At 44.5% G+C, this 18,128-nt stretch overlaps 1 protein-coding gene across 2 annotated transcripts in view; it reads right to left on the reverse strand.

Annotated features, from left to right (window-relative positions):
- Positions 1-467: 467 nt before the first annotated feature.
- GABBR2 (gamma-aminobutyric acid type B receptor subunit 2) overlaps positions 468-18,128 on the reverse strand; it is a 487,779-nt gene continuing 470,118 nt past the window's right edge. For both annotated transcript variants that reach the window (XM_055706084.1, XM_055706085.1), the window contains exons 18-19: positions 9,601-9,718; positions 468-1,971 (exon numbers count right to left, since the gene is read on the reverse strand). In XM_055706084.1, the coding sequence (XP_055562059.1) occupies positions 1,806-1,971; positions 9,601-9,718 (284 nt within the window). In that variant the 3' untranslated portion in view covers positions 468-1,805. The remainder of the gene's footprint in view (positions 1,972-9,600; positions 9,719-18,128) is intronic.

Raw genomic sequence — 18,128 nt, forward strand, 5'->3', positions numbered from 1 at the left:
CAAGAGAATACTGTCAACACACATTGAGTGACAACGTCAGTGTTTAGTGCTTAAACAGAGTAATGAGTTCTATTTTATCTGTGTTTATACTTACATGTTTTTGTTCTAAAAGCTACAGATATTTCCATAACCTCTCTTACTGTATGTGCCAAGTGAAATATTTTGTGATGCTCCTGATTGTAAGATTCGGATACATATTCATGTTGGGTTTGGCCACTATGAGGTGTGTTTTATTTTTAATGGAGATTTATGCTAGCTTGTCAAAGCTGCGGTTAAGTCCCTCAGCTAATGAACCTCTTCAGCTGTGCTTCAGTCACTGCTGATTTCTAAACCTTTGTAGGAATGTCATTCCAAAGGTTCGGTCTGAGGTGCACAGGTGTTGGTCAAAGAAAACTGAGAGCCCAGTGGGAGCTTCATGTGTTTCCCCCCGCTCCCCGCCCCCCCCCCCCCCCCCCCCCCCTCGCCCCATACTCCTAGCAAACAGCCCTGGCAGTGAGGTGCCACGTTTCCAGTCCCTTGGAAAAGAAGCTGCATGTGTATCTCACCTGTGCCTGAGGGTTTGGCTCCAGTGCTGGTCCAGATAATATGCCACTACAGTTCCTCCTAATTACTTCGGTTCAGGGGATGGAGCTAATGTATAAAACCCATTGTTTTTTCACAGTCCTCTTCCGATTCAGATAAAATATTCTGTTGGTGAATTTGATTTGTCCTCTCTCTTATCCACTACCACTGTCACACACGCAGGTACAAAGCAAACAGTGTATATTCACATCTATGTGCTCTGCAGGTTTGCCTGCAGCAGCAAAGTGCTGTGCCCTACCCCTCCCCCCCCCAAGTCCACTACATTATTTTGATTGTAATTATGTGTGACATAATTCAAACAAACTATGAAAAACAATCCGTCCTGTGACATTAAGACTTTACTACCCATCTACTACTCAGCTTCTTGAGTTACCAGCCCTAGGACTTTTCCAGACAGTTTAGTACCTTATGGTTGGTGGTGTTTATTTTGAAATAGGTGCAGAAACTGCTAAAAATGAAACTGCAGATGGTCAGCAGTCACTACCATCATCCCTGGAGAAGGGTGAAGCACTCCGCTTCCAACTAGCAGCTCTCCAGCTGGTGACAACTCAGAGCTTGGAGCTTCAGCCTCTGCTTGGGTTTTATGTACAGCTGCAAGTTAGAGGTGACCCTGCTCACAGCACTGCAGAGTCTCAATGACACCCGATGAATCATTTCTCACAGTCCTCCTTTCCTATCAAACATCGTCCCTGAAATGAAAACAAGCAAGACTAACCAGTGCAGAATGTTTCCAGCAATTTAACACAACTCTTGTAAAAATGAGAAAATGAGTGTATCTATTTCAGTAAATATGGTATAGCTCAACCATTGTACTTTTCTTACATGGATACAGTATAGAATTGCATGTTCTCAGCAGCCACATAAAGCTCAGTGACATTTGAGTGGTTTGTTGGGTTTTTTTCCCTAGTGTCTTTTTTGCAAGATCCGTATTTCCCAGCCTCCTTGTTGCTAGTAGAAATTTGGGAAGAAACGTTTTTCAGTGACTTGTATGTGAAGAAATAAAAACTCCATGAATAAGGCTACAGATCAAACTCCTTGTGTCCTTCTCCTTTGCCTTCCCACACGAGTTACACGGGCACTCCTGTGATGAACGGCCTCAGCAGTAGCTCCTCCGTGGTAAGAGCCAATGTTACTTACATGTTTGTAGCAGAGTTCTAGGTCAGATGTTTAGTCCAGTCATTTGAGTACTTAAAAGCAGTTCAGGAAGCACTGATCTCCCTTTCCTACAGCCCCGAAACCATTACTCGGAAGGAGGGCGGCACGTGTCTGTGCCGAGGACTGGCACTGGGGCTTACACATGGACTGGCACAGCTAGCATCAACTCCTCCTATGGATGGCAGGTAGGCATGATGAAGAATCGGCAGCTGCAAAGACAGCCGACGCTGTATGCTGCGAGAGAGACAGAGAGGAGCGTTAGCCAAGAGGAAAATGTAATACATTACATGCTCGATGTGCTTGCAGGTTGTTGCAAGGATATTTTCTGTGCCTGCTGCTGTGATAGAGAGGGTTAATGCCAAGAGCATTACACCCGCTGCTGTAGAGCTATGCCACCACAGTGTTATTTCCCCTTGGGGAATTTTTCTGACAGGCTAGATACAACAAAGGAATCTAAGGATGCATTCTCAGCATCCCACAACCTTCTGAAATTCCCAGGCACTTTCAGCTTAATTGTCAGACTGCTGATACTAGAAAAAGGGAAAACCTTAAGTCTGCAATGAGGGCATATGGCTTAGCAACCCCCCACCCCTTGAAAAGTGATCTATTCCATTCAGAGCCCCGGCTGGCTAACTGCATAGACATGCATGAGATCACAGGCTGAGATTTAGCCATGCATCATTTAGCACAAGGATGTCAGAACTAAGGACAGCATTTTTGCAACTCCAGCTAAGGCAGACGCAGGTGTGTGGAGGAAGAGAATTCAGACTGATGGGTTTTTTCCAAGTAGTTCCTTTTTGCAGTTTAGGTCTGTGATTTTGAAGTGCTGGATGCTCTCAAGTTCCCACAAACAGTGCTTGGGACTGAGGAGTTGGCACGCTAAAAGCAGTCTAACCTACCACCCACACCAAAATTCAGTATTTAGGAACCCAGCATTCTTTATTCAATTTTCCAAGCAGATTGACGCCATGATTTGTTGGGGTTTTTTGTTTTGGTTTTGGTTTGTTTTTGAAAGGATACTAAACTGTGCTCACAGATATCCCAACTCACCACTTTTTGTGACGAGCATGGTGCCATAAGACAAGGGCTCTGCTACCCCCACGCTGAGGATATACTAGCACCTTTCACAAAATCAAAATCCAGCTGAGGTTTGTTAGAGATGTTTTCAGTGATTAAGATGTTACCATACCAGTATGGCTTCCCCATTTGAAGACATTCACTCTTGAAACACAGAAGCACTTTTTAAAGAGAAGGCAGATGTCAAAGTGACAGAGCTGAACCAAAGACTGGCTTTTTGATCCCAGGAGAAAAATGCCCATACAAAGCATTGTATCAGTACAATAGAGTTTCAAATTTGTGTTTCCCTGTTGACTGATACAATGACTGTGCATAGACAGGCCTTTATAAGAAGTATACATTTGAAAGCTTGCCTTTGGACAGCCTTTCTGATTCAAAAAACATTTCTTTTTTGCTTTGTGTTAGGAAGCGGAGACAGCTACCAAGGCATCCATTGCACTGTTTGGGGACCAAGCAGTATAGCTTTCAAATTCAAACGGAAAGAAATGTAATGCTGCTTCTCTTTGGTTTCTTCACTACAAATTCAGGCTTGTTTATACAGAGATGTAGCGCAAACATTTGTAGTCTGCCTAAGTCAGGAAACTCTTTCGCATTCCCCCTCCCCCAACCTCCCTTTAAAAGTTTGATGCAATATTAATCACAGTGTTGATGCATTGATCATTGTAGTGCTGGCAATGCATTTCTGGGTCTAAAGAAAATCCATTCATTGTTATTTTGCTACTGTGCCTGACAGTTTCTGGTGCTATCAATGAAATCATGCCTCGTTCCCAAGAAGTGCAGAGGTGGCATGGCTCGCTGCTTCCATGTGCTGAATCCTTATGAGCCTGACGCTGTGGATTGTCATTCTGTCTCTTGTTGCAGGGTCAAACGCAGAATTGCTTGCGCTTATTTTCCCACCAGTGGAAATGCTTACTTTGTTCTACTGTTACAGACTTCTCATTAAAGAGCTTTTTGAAGCTATTCCAAGAGAATCCAGTTGCATAATCCAGTGAATGGGATTTTTTTCCCACCCATTTAAGTGTTAGCCATACCATGGACAAAGCATGATTATTTGACTATGCCAATGGTGGCTGCAGTGGGTGGCAAATTTTCCTTTAACTGTACTTAAAGTTTACTTTCACTTGAAAACTTGGTTCCTGGAATTGGGGCAGAGGACTGTAGCCTGGAGACTCGCACACAATTAAGAGTTTAGGTAAAACTCTTAGGGAGGAACACAAAACAAAAAAAGTAAAAAAATCCAAACAAATGTGCCATTTTCTCCTTAACTGAAAGTAAATCTTGTACCTTACCTCACTCTCTGTAATTTTTTTTCTTTCTTCAATATCAGTGGTTTTTCCCTTCCCCCACTCCTACCACATTTTGTCAATGCTTTTGGGGTAACCCCTGATAGCAATACAGGCTGGGGGATGGAGGCATCAAAAGCAGCCCTGCTGAGGAGGACTTGGGGGTACTGGTGGGTGAGAAGCTGGATGTGAGCTGGGAATGTGTGCTCGCAGCCCAGAAAGCCAATTGAATCCTAGGTCACACCAAAAGCAGCGCGGCCAGCAGGTCGAGGGAGGTGATTCTGCCCCTCTACTCTGCTCTCGTGAGGCCCCACCTGGAGCACTGCATCCAGCTCTGGAGCCCTCAGCACAGGAACGACATGGACCTGTTGGAGCAGGTCCAGAGGGGGGGCCACAAAAATTATCAGAGGGATCAAACACCTCTCCTGTGAGGAAAGGCTGAGAAAGTTGGGTTGTTCAGCCTGCAGAAGGCTCCAGGCAGATGTTATTGCAGCCTTCCAGTACTTAAAGGGACTTACATAAAAGATGGGGACAAACTTTTTAGCAGGGCTCGTTGCGCTAGGACAATTGGTAATGGTTTTAAACTAGAAGTGAGTAGATTTAGATGAGATATAAGGAAGAATTTTTTACAATGAGGGTGGTGAAAAAAATGGGAACAGGTTGCCCAGAGAGGTGGTAGATGCCCAATCCCTGGAAACATCCAAGGTCAGGTTGGATGGGGCTCTGAGCAACCTGATCTAGCTGAAGATGGCCCTGCTCATTGCAGGGGGGCTGGACTGGATGATATTTAAAGGTCCCTTCCAACCCAAACCATTCTGTGATTATATAAATTTGTTTCAAGTTGTCCATACAATATATATAAGTCAAAGCATATATATATATATATATATATATATATATATATACACACATATATATGGTCAAGTATGTTGGGGAGGGAATGGTTAGTATTAGTGGTTTTAGTCTTATAGGCAACTGCTGAAGGAGATGGAAAGAAAAGGTGGTGTACCACACACAGAGCAGCTACTCATCAGGTTACTGTGTTAGAATAGGGCATATATCTTCAGCTCTGTACAGAAATGCCATTTATTAGGGGTAATTAAAATAAAGTAAAAACTTGACTTCCAGTATCAATGTACATATGAATACAATACAATACACATGGGAATGCACGATGCTACAAAGGGAGCAGAGTCATGCGAAAAATATTTTGGTTCTGCTATAGAAAGCCACTGGTGAGATCTGTTGGTAAGCTGGGGGACTGAGACAACTGCTGCTACAGTGAAACATCTGAAGATCTGTGGGAGTGTGTAAACTGTGTCTAAGCATTCAGGGATCATTTCAGTTGATTCTTCAGCCCATTAATGTTGAGTTTTAGGAACTGCTGGGAAGCTGGAGAAATTCTAAAAGACTGCAGTAAAGCAAGATGTTGTACTAGTAAGTAAACCATTCTAAATCCACCTTATTTTAGTGACAGATTTGAATAGGACCATACATAGAGTAATACGAACCACTGCCAGTGAAGAAACTGAATAACAGAGCATGTTTATGCCAAGGCATGTGGCTATAATGCAATAATCCAGTCGTAACCAACATTTTTTATAAGAATTTTTTGTTACTAAAATTGTCATTACTGGCTCCAGCAGGGTATCTGACTGTCTTTTAAATGCTGCTAAAAGCAGAGCGAGCCTTAGCTCAAAAAAAAAAAAAAATCCAGGTGGCTTCACAGCGGTTACCTACTTTAAAGGCTACAAAAATGACCACATATAGGACATACTCTATCAAAATGGCAGGTTTTAGTGGGGTCCTGCAGAAATCTGTCATCATTTTCACTCAGAGATCTGGAAGACTGTTATATATTGTTGCTGTTAAAATGAGAACACTATAAATTTTAAGGTGCCAAAACCTAATTCAATGATTGTAAGCCACTGATGAGATGGGACCATGTGCAGGAATGAAGGTGCACAGAAGAATATCTTTTAAGGGTCACAGGAGATATCATATCGAATAGATTTGTGTGGCCACCATGCAGATAAGCTGACTGATGCAACCTTAAGATAAGTAAGGGGGGATTTCCCAAGCTGGAAGACCCTAGGGTGTAGGGGAGATCTGCCTCTCCTGTGAGAGCAGCTGATGAGGTGTGAGTGGGGCCGGGGTGATGGTGGCCAGCCCCCCACTCCCACAAAGGGCAGCCCTGGGTGGTGCTACCAGCAGGTTGGGCAAACAGAGCCTGGGGCAGCAGCTGGCACTGGAGGGCACTGCTTTGAAGAAGGGACCTTCCACTGGCCAAGTGGAGAGGCTTGAAGTCCACATAGCCCAGCAACTGGACACCATTCTGTGACCATCTGCACAGGTCAAGGGTGCTCATCCTACTGACCCTCAAGGCAAGCATGGTGGGCACTCATCTGAGAGCAACGGCGGCAGCCCCAGCAGCAGGGGGGTCTGTGCCATCTACCCCGGCAGAGACAACACCTCTGCCCAGACAGAGCTGCTGAAGGCAGCGGCTGCAGGGCAGGCCTCGGGCTGCGGGAACTGCCTCAACCTTTCTCCGGGGGCAGGGACCTGCCTGCAGAAGGTGCCCAGCTGGAGCAGTGCCTGCAGAGGTGGCCGAGCTGCAGGAGGTGGTGAGGAGGCTGCGTCACCTCAGGGACGCTGAGAAGTGGTCAGACAGCTGGTTCCAAGCGCAGCCTGCAGTGGACCCACAGCCCATGGCCAAATAGTCAAAACCTCTCCCACCAGCACACACAGAAGGGAGCGGGGACAATAACGCAGAAAATGGAAGCTCCCAACATCAAGGACCTGCAGGAGGAAAATCCTTCCCCTGACACCTGAGGTGCCCTTGCAGAGCCACTTGGCCGCCCTGCAGGCTGACGAGGAAAGCCCTGGCCCTGCAGGAGGTGCAGGAGGCGCTGGAGCGGAGTGAGGCAGCCCGGCCTGCCCCGAGCCACACCAGTGCGCTAGGGAAGGGCGACAGGTGATGGCAGCAGGCAACTTCTGAGGGGCACGGAGCCCCCGTCCGCTGGCCTGACTTTCTAGAGCTTTCTAGAGAGGTCTGTTGCTCACCAGGGGCTCGTGACAGGGGTGTCACTGAGAGACCAGCATCAGTCCACTGACCATCACCCACTGCTGCTGTCCCACTGGGCACCAGTGATACAGCCAGGAGCAGCCTGAGGAGTATCAAGAAGGATTACAGAGCTCTGGGAGTGGTGGTAAGGGACAATGGAGCACAGGCAGGTTTTTTCATCAGTCCTCCTTGTCAAAGGGAAGGGGCTTGGAAGGGCCAGTTGAATCTGGGGCATCAACAAATGGTTACAGGGCTGGTGCCACAGGCAGAGGTTCTGCTACTCGGACCACTGGACTCACTTTGAAAAACCTGGTCTACTGGGGGCTGATGGGTCCCATCTGACAGAGAAGGGGAAGAGCATCCTTGGTCATAGGCTTGTCAAGCTGGTGAAGAGGGCTGGGGAAGGGGAACCTCAACCCATCCTCCTCCTACCAGCTGGATTGGGGGGTTGGAACTAGATGATCTTTAAGATCCTTTCCAACCCAACCCATTCTATGTTTCTGTAAATAACCATGGAAGGCCAGAAGTGCTGCCTGGTAAGTTGAAAAAAAAGCCTGTGTGTGCAGAAGTATTTTCTTAAAGAGCACAAACCTTGGAAAAAGGCGGTCTCTTGTAAAAGAGAGAGAATCACAAAACCCTAGTCCCGAAGACGACTACACTTCCCTTCTCTGGCAGGTCCAGTGTGCCTGGGTGGTGTGAGTCTTGTACCCAAACTGCCCACACATCCTCTGGGGAGACACTGATCTTTAGACCTGGCACAGTCACAGCTGTGCCAGTGCTGAACGACACTGTTTTGATTTAGCAGGCCTTTATTAATTTCTTTCCATAAATGTCAGTGACTGCTCAGATTTGTACTGGCCCACTCTTTAAGACCTTTAGGAAATCTCAGTCTTCTCATCAGTTACCACTAGCCTAGAAGAAGTTCTGTCATCACCAAATGGTTTTATCTTTTTTCTGTATTGAATCTCTATCGGGAGAACTGGATTATCTGAGTGTCTGTTTTTCTTAGCATCTCTCTTAATGTAAGGAGGCCACGTGCAGACGAGACTGCTTTCAGACTACATTATTTCTGACAAATGGTGCTGGAAAAAGGCATAATAGCTATGCATTAAAACATGCTGCTGACCCCATAAAGTCAGAAGAACTTTCTCAGCAAGAGCTCTGCTTTTGTGAAATAACCAGATATTCAGCTAGTTGGGGCCTTTTTTGGTGCATGTGTGTGTGTGGATTAGCTCCTGTGCTGGTTTGGGTTGAGTTTTTTTCTGAGTGCAAGGACAGAGTCAGAAATCCATGTTATTTTCCTGCACCAGGTAGTACAAGGCATTAACTGCTATCTGAAATCAGGTTTGCTGTCACTGATGTAACATGTGACTCATTCTAGTAATTTGTTTAATTTATTCTGTTTTTAAATAAGCATTTAAGTTGCCCATGTAGAAAACAGGAGTCTGACATCTATTAACTCGGATCCTGATGAAGTGGTGCCCGTGTAACTAGGCTGCTGTGGAGAAACAGCTGACCCAGGGACAAGCAAACATGGTGCTTCCCTAAGCTCTGGCCCACAGCAGGCCCTGCTGAGCTCATAGAGGATAGTATGTGAGTTTATTGTATAGATTCCTGGAAAGAAAAGCTGATACCATAGAACTCTTTCCCCTCCATGAATCTAGCAAGTGCTTTGTGCCATCCTTTCCTTATAGCCACAGCACTGTTTCTAAGGGAAACTACGTGGTTCAGGCTTTCCTATGCCAAAACTCAGGTCCAGCTGCTATGGTAACAATGAAAAGCCCTCAGACTGTTTTTACTTCCAGCTAGCTTAAGACCGAAAGAACAAAATGGCTATGTACACCATGAACTCCTCTGGCTGATGTGTGGAAGGACTTGGACTTTTGACAACAGTCATGACAAGTGTGTGCACATATGTACATCCTCTTCTCTCCTTAATATACATTGGTGGTTGGGCACAGCTTGTCCTGTAACTCACTACAACAGCTTTAGATATCATGTTAAGGATGTTTCTGACAAGAAAAAAGAAGTACGCTAGTTTGCCTTTGGGGCACCTTAGGATCCAATGCCCCTGATATCCTCTAAATTTGGTGGTGACGGTGAGCTGGTGGCAGGGAGGCATTACAGTACAATGTTGCTGCCCACTGGTGCTTCAGGAGGTGCCATTCACATCTGTTGCTGATGGTACAGGCTCTCTCTGTGGCTGGAGCTGGCTGAAAGGGTTTACAGTGAAGGTCTTCCCACAAAAATGTATGAAAGAGAAATATGGGTTTTGATGAAATGTAGTAATTTAAATGAATGTCTTATCAGCAAAAGAGCTGCTGTCCAGGGTGGAATTTATGGCTAAAACAAGTAGAAAGTGTGCACGCCAAGCACATGCATACCTGAGAAAGCAAGGGGTGTCTCTTTTTGTACCATTAAGTAATGATGTATACTTACTGTTCTGGAGAGTTTATGTCTTCTATAGGATCTTTGCTTGTTCTGGAAGGGTCTGATGAGCCCCATTGTGCTGGTGGATTTTGATCAAGATGATTTTTCAAAATGGCTTTCTCACCATCTGAAAGGACAACAAATTCAATTTTACTGTACTGTAACAAAATGACCATTTTAAAATTGTTTAATTTTAAAATTTCTCAGATGTTCATAATGCCACAAAGTAAACTCTGCCTGCCTGTACTCTAATACAGTCTCAGGTTTCCCTGTGAGTCTTTCATACGCTTCTGCTTTCAATTACATGCTTCTTCATAGGAGCTACCATGAAGAAACAGAAAAGGGACAAACCATCTTTTGTCCTTCCTCTGCTTCTCCCCCCCCCTTTAAAAAAAAACACAAACCAAACCTTGTTTCCCACCTCTGTGTAGCCCTATCATGCCCTGTCACCTAGTCTTAGGCCGTGTAAAAAATTAGTGTAACTGCACCATCATATTATCTTACACTCAGAAATTGTTACCTTTTCATACAAAGAAAACCTCTTAAGTCTTTTCCTAGAAAAACTACAATCTCATTGATGTACAAAACCTTGGTACTCTTGCAATCACATAAGCAATTGAGTGTTGTCATGTAACTATCTGCTATCATTTAGCACAGAAATACGATTTATACCAGTTGCACTGGTCCATAGGCTGTCTGCAGGAAAGACAGCTAATGATTTCATTAAGCTTTCTCCTGCTGTTCTCTTTTCTGCATAGTGATAACATAGAAGATCATCATTTTCCCTGTAGGTAGCTTCACTTGGTTCCCCCGGGTGTCCCGGGAGTCCCTGGCTAGCTGTGCTGAAGGCTATGGCATCGGTCCCCCTGTGAAACACAGACGAACACAGCCATTTTAGGAAGGCTGTCTTTGCTGAGGATCCTTTCTGTTCCTGGCTGCTTTTCCAAAGTCTCCTCCTGTTAAGCCAAATAAAGTCACATGGAAAACATCTAAGTAATGAGGACAGTGCACAGTTTTCATAAATAATTACAGAGCAGCTCCAAATCCATCACCGACAGTTTGCCACACACACAGAGAAACAGTGACTGCTGCAGGCAATAAGGCAGCATGGAAGAGGACTCAAAGGTAAATTCTTGAAATGGACACTGGAGGTTTTGAACGTAAAAACAGGTATGAGGGGAAAAAGCAGGAAAATAGTGAAGAGAAAATGAAAATAGCATGAAAAACCCAGTACGTACTGAAGGCTTAAGCTGCTTTTCTGTTCTACTAATACTCGGAAGCCCCAAATACTGCTGAGGTCCCAGCATGCTAGGAATATGTATGTTATCAATGAGCACTGGTGGGACAAAACAAGCAGCAGAAACAAAGAGTGAGGAAAGAAGCTGGAAGCAGAAACAGGAATATTTTGAGGGCAAACTCCAAAATGTATAATTGCTTTCTCAGCATGGTCATCCCTGGCGTTATTTTGTTGCCTTCACTTTCTGCTGTGAAAAATCTGACTCATGAAGAAATGATGTAAAAATGTACAGGCATGGGGATCACAGACATGGAATTTTTCACTTATGTTGCATAGAAGAGAAGAGTCTGGGTGAGAAAGGAGGTGACCAGAACACATGAAGCTGCTTCTGCAGGGGCCAGAAAATGTCAGTAAAAGAGAGCTAAGGAACCAGCTGTAGCAAGAAGAGTGCCTGGAAGGAAGATATGACAGGATTCAGTGATGGTTTAGATGTGAAGGGAGTCACAAAGAGTCACATCTGACAGTGGCTAAGATAAGCAATGATGTCTATCATCTCAGGACAGCCTGAAGTTTGCTGGTGTCCCATTTGCTGTCACAAGAGTTCAGTTTTTATTTTCCATATATCACATTTCTATGTATATCGAGCTTGACATTTGCATACAAGCCTTGTGATATCTATAAACAGACACATAAAAAAGAACATTTTTTACTTCCATGATTAAAACCAACATTCAATCCTGAGCTGATCTAAGCTGACAGTGAAAACTGCTGACTTTATGATATAGACCAAAGTTAAAATTTGAGTAATCCTTGTAATTAGGGATGGAAAAGCTTTATTATTTAACTGTCTTAGGCTTCCAACTTCTTTGGCCAAGATAAGCAATTTAACCTGTTACAAAGCCACTGAAGATGCAATTCTTCAACAAATGACTGGAATATGCAACTGTTGGGCTTCGAGAGCATGTGATTTCATATATTAATGTGTTGTCGGCCCCTGAAGGTTTTATTGTGCTTTCAGTTGTGTTGAGAAAGAGAGAGAGAGAGAGAGAGAAAGAGAGAGAGAAAGGAGATGGTCCCTGCCAAAAGGTGGGGGATTTAGTTTAAAGTAGAGCAGAAATCATACATTCTCTGCCTACTCACCCCTCAACACCAACTGCCCGTATATCACTGCATGTTATTCTTAATAGATCTTTTTCTACCACTCTTGCAGATGACTCTCCCTCCCTTAATACACTGCATAAATTTCTGTATCAAGGTTACCATATACAAGTCTTAATGTGTATGTATAAAATACAGAGAAAATCCACATAAAACTGCCATAATGTCAAGATGTTTTTCTTTTTCCTATGCTTCTTTCAAAATACAGAAAAGTTGGGTAATTCATATTTGTTAAGCTTTTTGGGAAAGGAGCTGTTAAGATTTTTATTCTGCAGCTATGGAAACTAGAATATCTTTCTTTTCTTTCTTTTTTTATTATTATTTTTTTTATTTACCTTTCATTTAAATAATGAACAGCAAGATTCTCACTTAGTGATATGCTTCCAGAAGCCTGAGCTTAAAGAAAAACACTATTACCATATGTGCTAAAAAAAACTTAAGGATGGAGGAAATTGATTTTATATACTTGAACAATGGAAAGAAAATAAGGGTAACTGCAAACATCTGAGTTCCCAGTTTCCCCTGAAAGTGTAGCATTGCTTTTAGTACTTCCCCATCTTTTCTTCCTTTGTCCATTAAGTATGCCACTTGAAAAATGCCCTTCATTCTTAGGGTACTGTCTGCCACTGCAGATGCTACTGAATAAGTTGCACCAGGATGATCTAACTACCTTCAGTACTGAATTTACATTACCCAGAAGCACTTTCTAAGTAATTTTTACCTTTGTAGACCTCAAACAGGAACTCAGAAGTCTGAATAAGTGATGCCTGAGCACTTCCCATTCAGAAAACCGCTGGGAGAAAAGACAAATAGATCTCAAGGGCCTTGCACGGCACTCACTGATGAGTTCATTAGAAAACAAAGCCTGCTGCCCAGTTGTTGGCAAGAGCCAGAAGGCTTTAGCTCAGAACTTTTGCCTACCTGCAGCGGAAAAGCAACTTTCAATTACAAAGCCCTGAGCTGCAAGAGCACATCTGATGCTGGCTGTGGAGAGGCTCAGCGAGGAGGTTGCTGCTCCCAGCTGCTCATCTCTCCCTCTGCCAGGGGTGACACTTCAGACCTGCCGCACCTATAATCGTATAATCACTCTGTGCCCTGCGCTGTCAAAATTACCTGGGCTGGCTTAAACGCATCATCCATTTTAACAACTCCTGTTCAGCTGCAGGCAGAAAACACCAGGTAACCGCCACCGCTGCAATTTCTTCCAAGGTTTTAGAAACTGTATTTCTTTAATTAGAAGCTTGTTTTGTTGACATTTGTAAACTGCAACTTTATTGAACACCTTCATCACTACACTTTAGTGGCATTATTCCTCTGATGGCTTACAACTAGATGGCAGAACTGCTCTTCACCCCACATCTTTCAATTCCACTGTTGTTTTCTGTCTGCTAGAAAGCGTATTTTATGCTCTACAAAGAAGTATGTGTGGTTTAATAACAAATTATAACAGCTGGCAGAGGTAACCTTGCTGATTTACTAAAGAACTCTGGAAACTTTAAAGCTAGAGGTAGATTTTTAACATCTACTGTAATGTTTCACAGTTCTGTTGTTTGGACTGTGAAACATGACTAGCCAGTTTCTGCTTTTCATTAATAGGATGAAAAGAAAATAAAACAAAAGACAAAATTAAAATGATCACATCATCTGCTGGGTATATCAGAAAAAGTTCTCCTGAACTAAGTGCACAGCACAAAGCAGTCTAGATCATGATTTCTGATAGTTATGTTTTGAAAGGAAGATATTTTAAAAAGAAAAGCCAGCGAGATTCCCCTCTGATTTATACTACTTTAAATCAGAGGAAACTCCCTTTACTACAGATTTATTTCTGTGGAAGGAAGGGCGGGCACTGAACCTTTGGCAGTTTGGTCTCCCTGTTGAAACAGAAACAAGTTCCAGCTTCAGGATTGGAATCCATTTGCCAGGCTTCATAGAAACTAGTATACATATCTCTATATATCTCTATATACAAGGGATATAATGAAATATATACTTTCTTTAAAACAGCAGTCAGTCCTTTAAAGGAGTTATTCCTGAAAGCTTTTCCTTTGAATCTGTGGTTTCAATTTTAAGCTTAATGCTTGAATCACACCAACTTCATAGAGGTAATATTCCCCCCTCTATCACAGATGAACTCTGTTTTGCTTCGTATTTATGAGCAAAATGCCTTTGAGATCTGTTTTCCTTTGAGCTGCTTTTACATGGGAAAAAACTAACACTAGGAAACATTGGAGTGGGGTGACAAGTGACAGTATGTAGGCATATCTGATATGTAAATGAATGCTCCTAGTCCATTTACAGCAATGAGTAAAAACTGTTTTCTGGCTCAAAACAGAAAAGGCTTTCTGAGCAAGCAAAGGTGCCTGCAGAGAAAGAACTTGCAATAAGGGTTTGTTCATAAGTGAGGGACTACTGCAAGGCTGTCTCTTGCTTCTTATGTACTTTCCATAGAATCACTGTAATTCATTAATTTCCCTAATATGCTACTCTGAAATGTACTGGCAAAGGTAGAAATAAATGGAGGTTCTTCTGAAGGATTTCTTCTGGGCATGGCTTTATATGAAGCTCTTAAAATCTATGAATCATTCATGTAGAAATAATTTCATGTAATAAAATGTCAAATAGAAGTCAAATAGAGTAAGATAGTAAGATTCCAAGCGCAGCAAAATTACACACACCCCCCAACCACATATTATCTTCCCTATGTTTTTTTCTCCTGAGTAACTTTTATCTCTGCAGGAACTTGCACAGCAGAAATAACTTCTACCTTCATGAAGTGTCTCCTGTTTCTGGCACACTGGCTACATGGGTGCAGGGAGCCCTTTTGGGAAGCTCTGGTTTGTGCCTGTGCCAGGGTATTTCTTCCCTGGAGCTGTGTGGCACAACCTTCATCTTTATACAGCATCACAGCTATAAGCATTTGTCCTCCTTTTCCCAAATGTCAAGCTGGAATACTCAGCCGAGTCTCCAAGCTTGGCTCTCCTTGCTGAACAACGCTGCCAGTTACAGGAACTGCCTGAGCCAAGCGTTGGTCTCACCCACAGCCCATCCCTTCCTCAAGCCCAGGCTGTAATGTGGCTCTGCTGCTCCACCAAGGTGACCAGATCCCACAAATGCCAGGGAAGAAGCTAATGTTGTGCTGTGCATAAAGATGAGGTCACTAGCAGACACAGTGACTCAAAATCATCTGAGGAACTTATCAAATAAAGTTAAGGGCATGGCCTTTTAAGTTAAACTGGGGAAGCCACCTGAGGTCCCAAAGCTACAGTCCATGGAGCACATGAACTGCTTGACCACACAAACCTATCCAGCAATGCAGACAAAAACCTGCATTAAAAAAAAAAAAAAAAAAAAAAAAAGCAAAAAAAGCAGTCAAACCATAAACTACAAACCACATTCTCCTAATTGCTTTTCTTACACAGCCAATTGCTGTAGATGTCTCAGGGACACTGTTTGTGAATAAGAGAGGAGTGTCTCAGATAATACCTCTCCTTAAATGAGATGTACTGAAATGTGCTGTGAAGGAGTTCCTGTGCCAGCACAGTTCTCCTGGGTTACATGTGTTGCTGGTAGTAACGAACCAGGAATCCCAAAGTTAGGAAACTTCACTGATGTCAGTCTGTTATAGGAGTGTGCAGCCATGTCTACCTATTTTGGCTAAAGTAATTTAGATTTTTTAACCCAAATCCATATTTTGTGTAAATGACGGTGGTGGGGAAGGAAGGAAAGAATCACAGAATAGTCAGGTTTGGAAGGGATCCCTACAGATCACCTAGGCCAACGCCCTGTTAAGCTGGTTCACCCAGAGCAGGTTGCACAGTCACATCTAGGCAGTTTTTTAAGGTTTCCAGAGAAGGAGACTGCACAACCTCCCTGGGCAGCCTGTTCCAGAGCTATGTCACCCTCAAGGTAAAGAAGTTTTTCCTCATATACAGAAGGAACTTCTTGTGTTTCAGTTTGTGCCCGTTGCCCCTTGTCCTGTCACCAGGCACCACTGAAGAGCCTGGCCCCATCGTCCTGACGCTCACCCTTAAAATATTTGTAGACACTGCTAAGATCCCCTCTTGGTCTCTCTTCTGCAGGCTACACAGGCCCAGCTCTCTCAGCCTTTCCTCATCAGGGAGATGCTCCAGTCCCCTCATCACCTGCATAGCCCTCTACGGGACCCTCTCCAGTAGTTCCTGTCTCTCTTGAACTGGGCAGCCCAGCACTGGACACAGCACTCCAGATGTGGCCTCAGCAGGGCAGAGCAGAGGGGCAGGATCACCTCCCTCCACCCGCTGGCCACCCTCCTCCTAATGCCCCCCGGGATCTCACTGGCCTCCTTGGCCCCAGGAGCACCCTGCTGGCTCATGGGCAACGTGCTGCCCACCAGCACTCCCAGGTCCCTCTCTGCAGAGCCGCCTCCCAGCAGGTCAGCCCCAGCCTGTGCTGGTGCGTGGGGTTGTCCCTCCCCAGGTGCAGGACCCTTTGTTGAACTTCATGAGGTCCCTCTCCGCCCAGCTCTCCAGCCTGCCCGGGTCTGCCTGAATGGCAGCGCAGCCGCCTGGTGTGTCAGCCCCTGCTCCCAGGTTTGTACCATCAGCAAACTCGCTGAGGGCACACTCTGCCCCTTCGTCCCAGTCAGCGATGACTGGAGTTTAACACGACTGGACCCAGCGCTGACCCCTGGGGAACACCACAAGCTACAGGCCTCCAGCTGGACTCTGCGCTGCTGATCACAACCCCCTGAGCTCTGCCATCAGCCAGTTCTCCATCCACCCCACTGCCCGCTCATCTGACCCACACTGCCTGAGCTTACCTATGCGGATGTTATGGGAGATGGTGCCAACAGTCTTGCTGAGGTTAAGGTACACAACACCCACTGCTCTCCCCTTGTCTACCCAGCCAGTCATTCCATCACAGAAGGTTATTAGGTTGGTCAGGCATGGTTTTGCCTTGGTGAATCCATGTTGACTGTTCCTGATGACCTTCTTTTCTTCCACGTGCTTCAAGATGACCTCCAGGATGATCACCTTTCCAGGGATGGAGGTGAGGCTGACTGGTCTGTAGTTTCCTGGGTGGTCCTTCTTGCCCTTTTTGAAGACTGGAGCGACACTGGCTTTCCACCAGTCCTCAGGCACCTGTCCTGTTCTCTATGACTTTTCAAAGATGATCAAGAGTGGCTTGGCAGTAACATCTGCCAGCTCCCTCAGCACTCAGAGGTGCATGCCATTGGGGCCCATGGATTTGTGCGTGTCATTTGCTTAAGTGATCTCTAACATGATCCTCCTTGACCAAGGGAGAGTCTTCCTTTCTCCAGACTTCCTTTCTTACCTCCAGGGTGTGGGAAACTAAGGCGATGGCCTTGGCCTTGAAGACTGAAGCAAAGGTGGCATTCAGTAACTCTGCCTTCTCTGTGTCCTTCGTCACCAGGGCACCCACCTCATTCAGCAGCAGGCCCACGTTTTCCCTAGTCACCCTTTTCCTGCTGATATACTTGAAGAAACCCTTCTTGTTATCCTTGACCTCCCTCACCAGATTTAATTCCAAGCAGACCTTAGCCTTCCTTGTTGCCTCCCTCCACATTCAATGAAATAACTTCCTTTGGCACTTATAGGAGTTAGAAATTTTAACTCTGGACAATTTTTACAGATCAGAAACCTAATGAAGTGTCCTATGACATTAAAGTTTGATTAGGACTTGTTCGGGATGCATTGCATAAGTCCCATGCTATTATCTGTTCTCTGAAGTGCAGTGCCCTGAATCTGTGTAAGCAATAGTGATGGGGATACACGACATTGCTTTCTCTATGTGAACTCCTTCAGAACAGCAACATATTTTATAAAGACTGACATAGGATTCAGCTGTGTTGACAACGCAAATGTGGCAAATGATCTGCTGTGATTTTTAGCTCCAAGTTAACTGCTATTTTTAGCATCTCTCTTCACTGTCCTACTCACTCTCCACTCATATTTTTTACAAAGTCCAAGGTAGGCACAAACCTTGTCATCACCTTAAAAACAACATTGGACTGGCTTCCCTAGTTGCATGGTGGAGGTGAGAGACATGGTCACTTCTAGGTCATGCTAGTAAAGTATTTACAATCCCAAAGCTTCACTCAAGTAGCATCAGGGAGGCATAATTTCAAGGTTCTGTACTATCG

This window comes from Falco cherrug, chromosome 3 (genome assembly GCF_023634085.1).
Source record: "Falco cherrug isolate bFalChe1 chromosome 3, bFalChe1.pri, whole genome shotgun sequence".
Taxonomy (NCBI): domain Eukaryota; kingdom Metazoa; phylum Chordata; class Aves; order Falconiformes; family Falconidae; genus Falco; species Falco cherrug.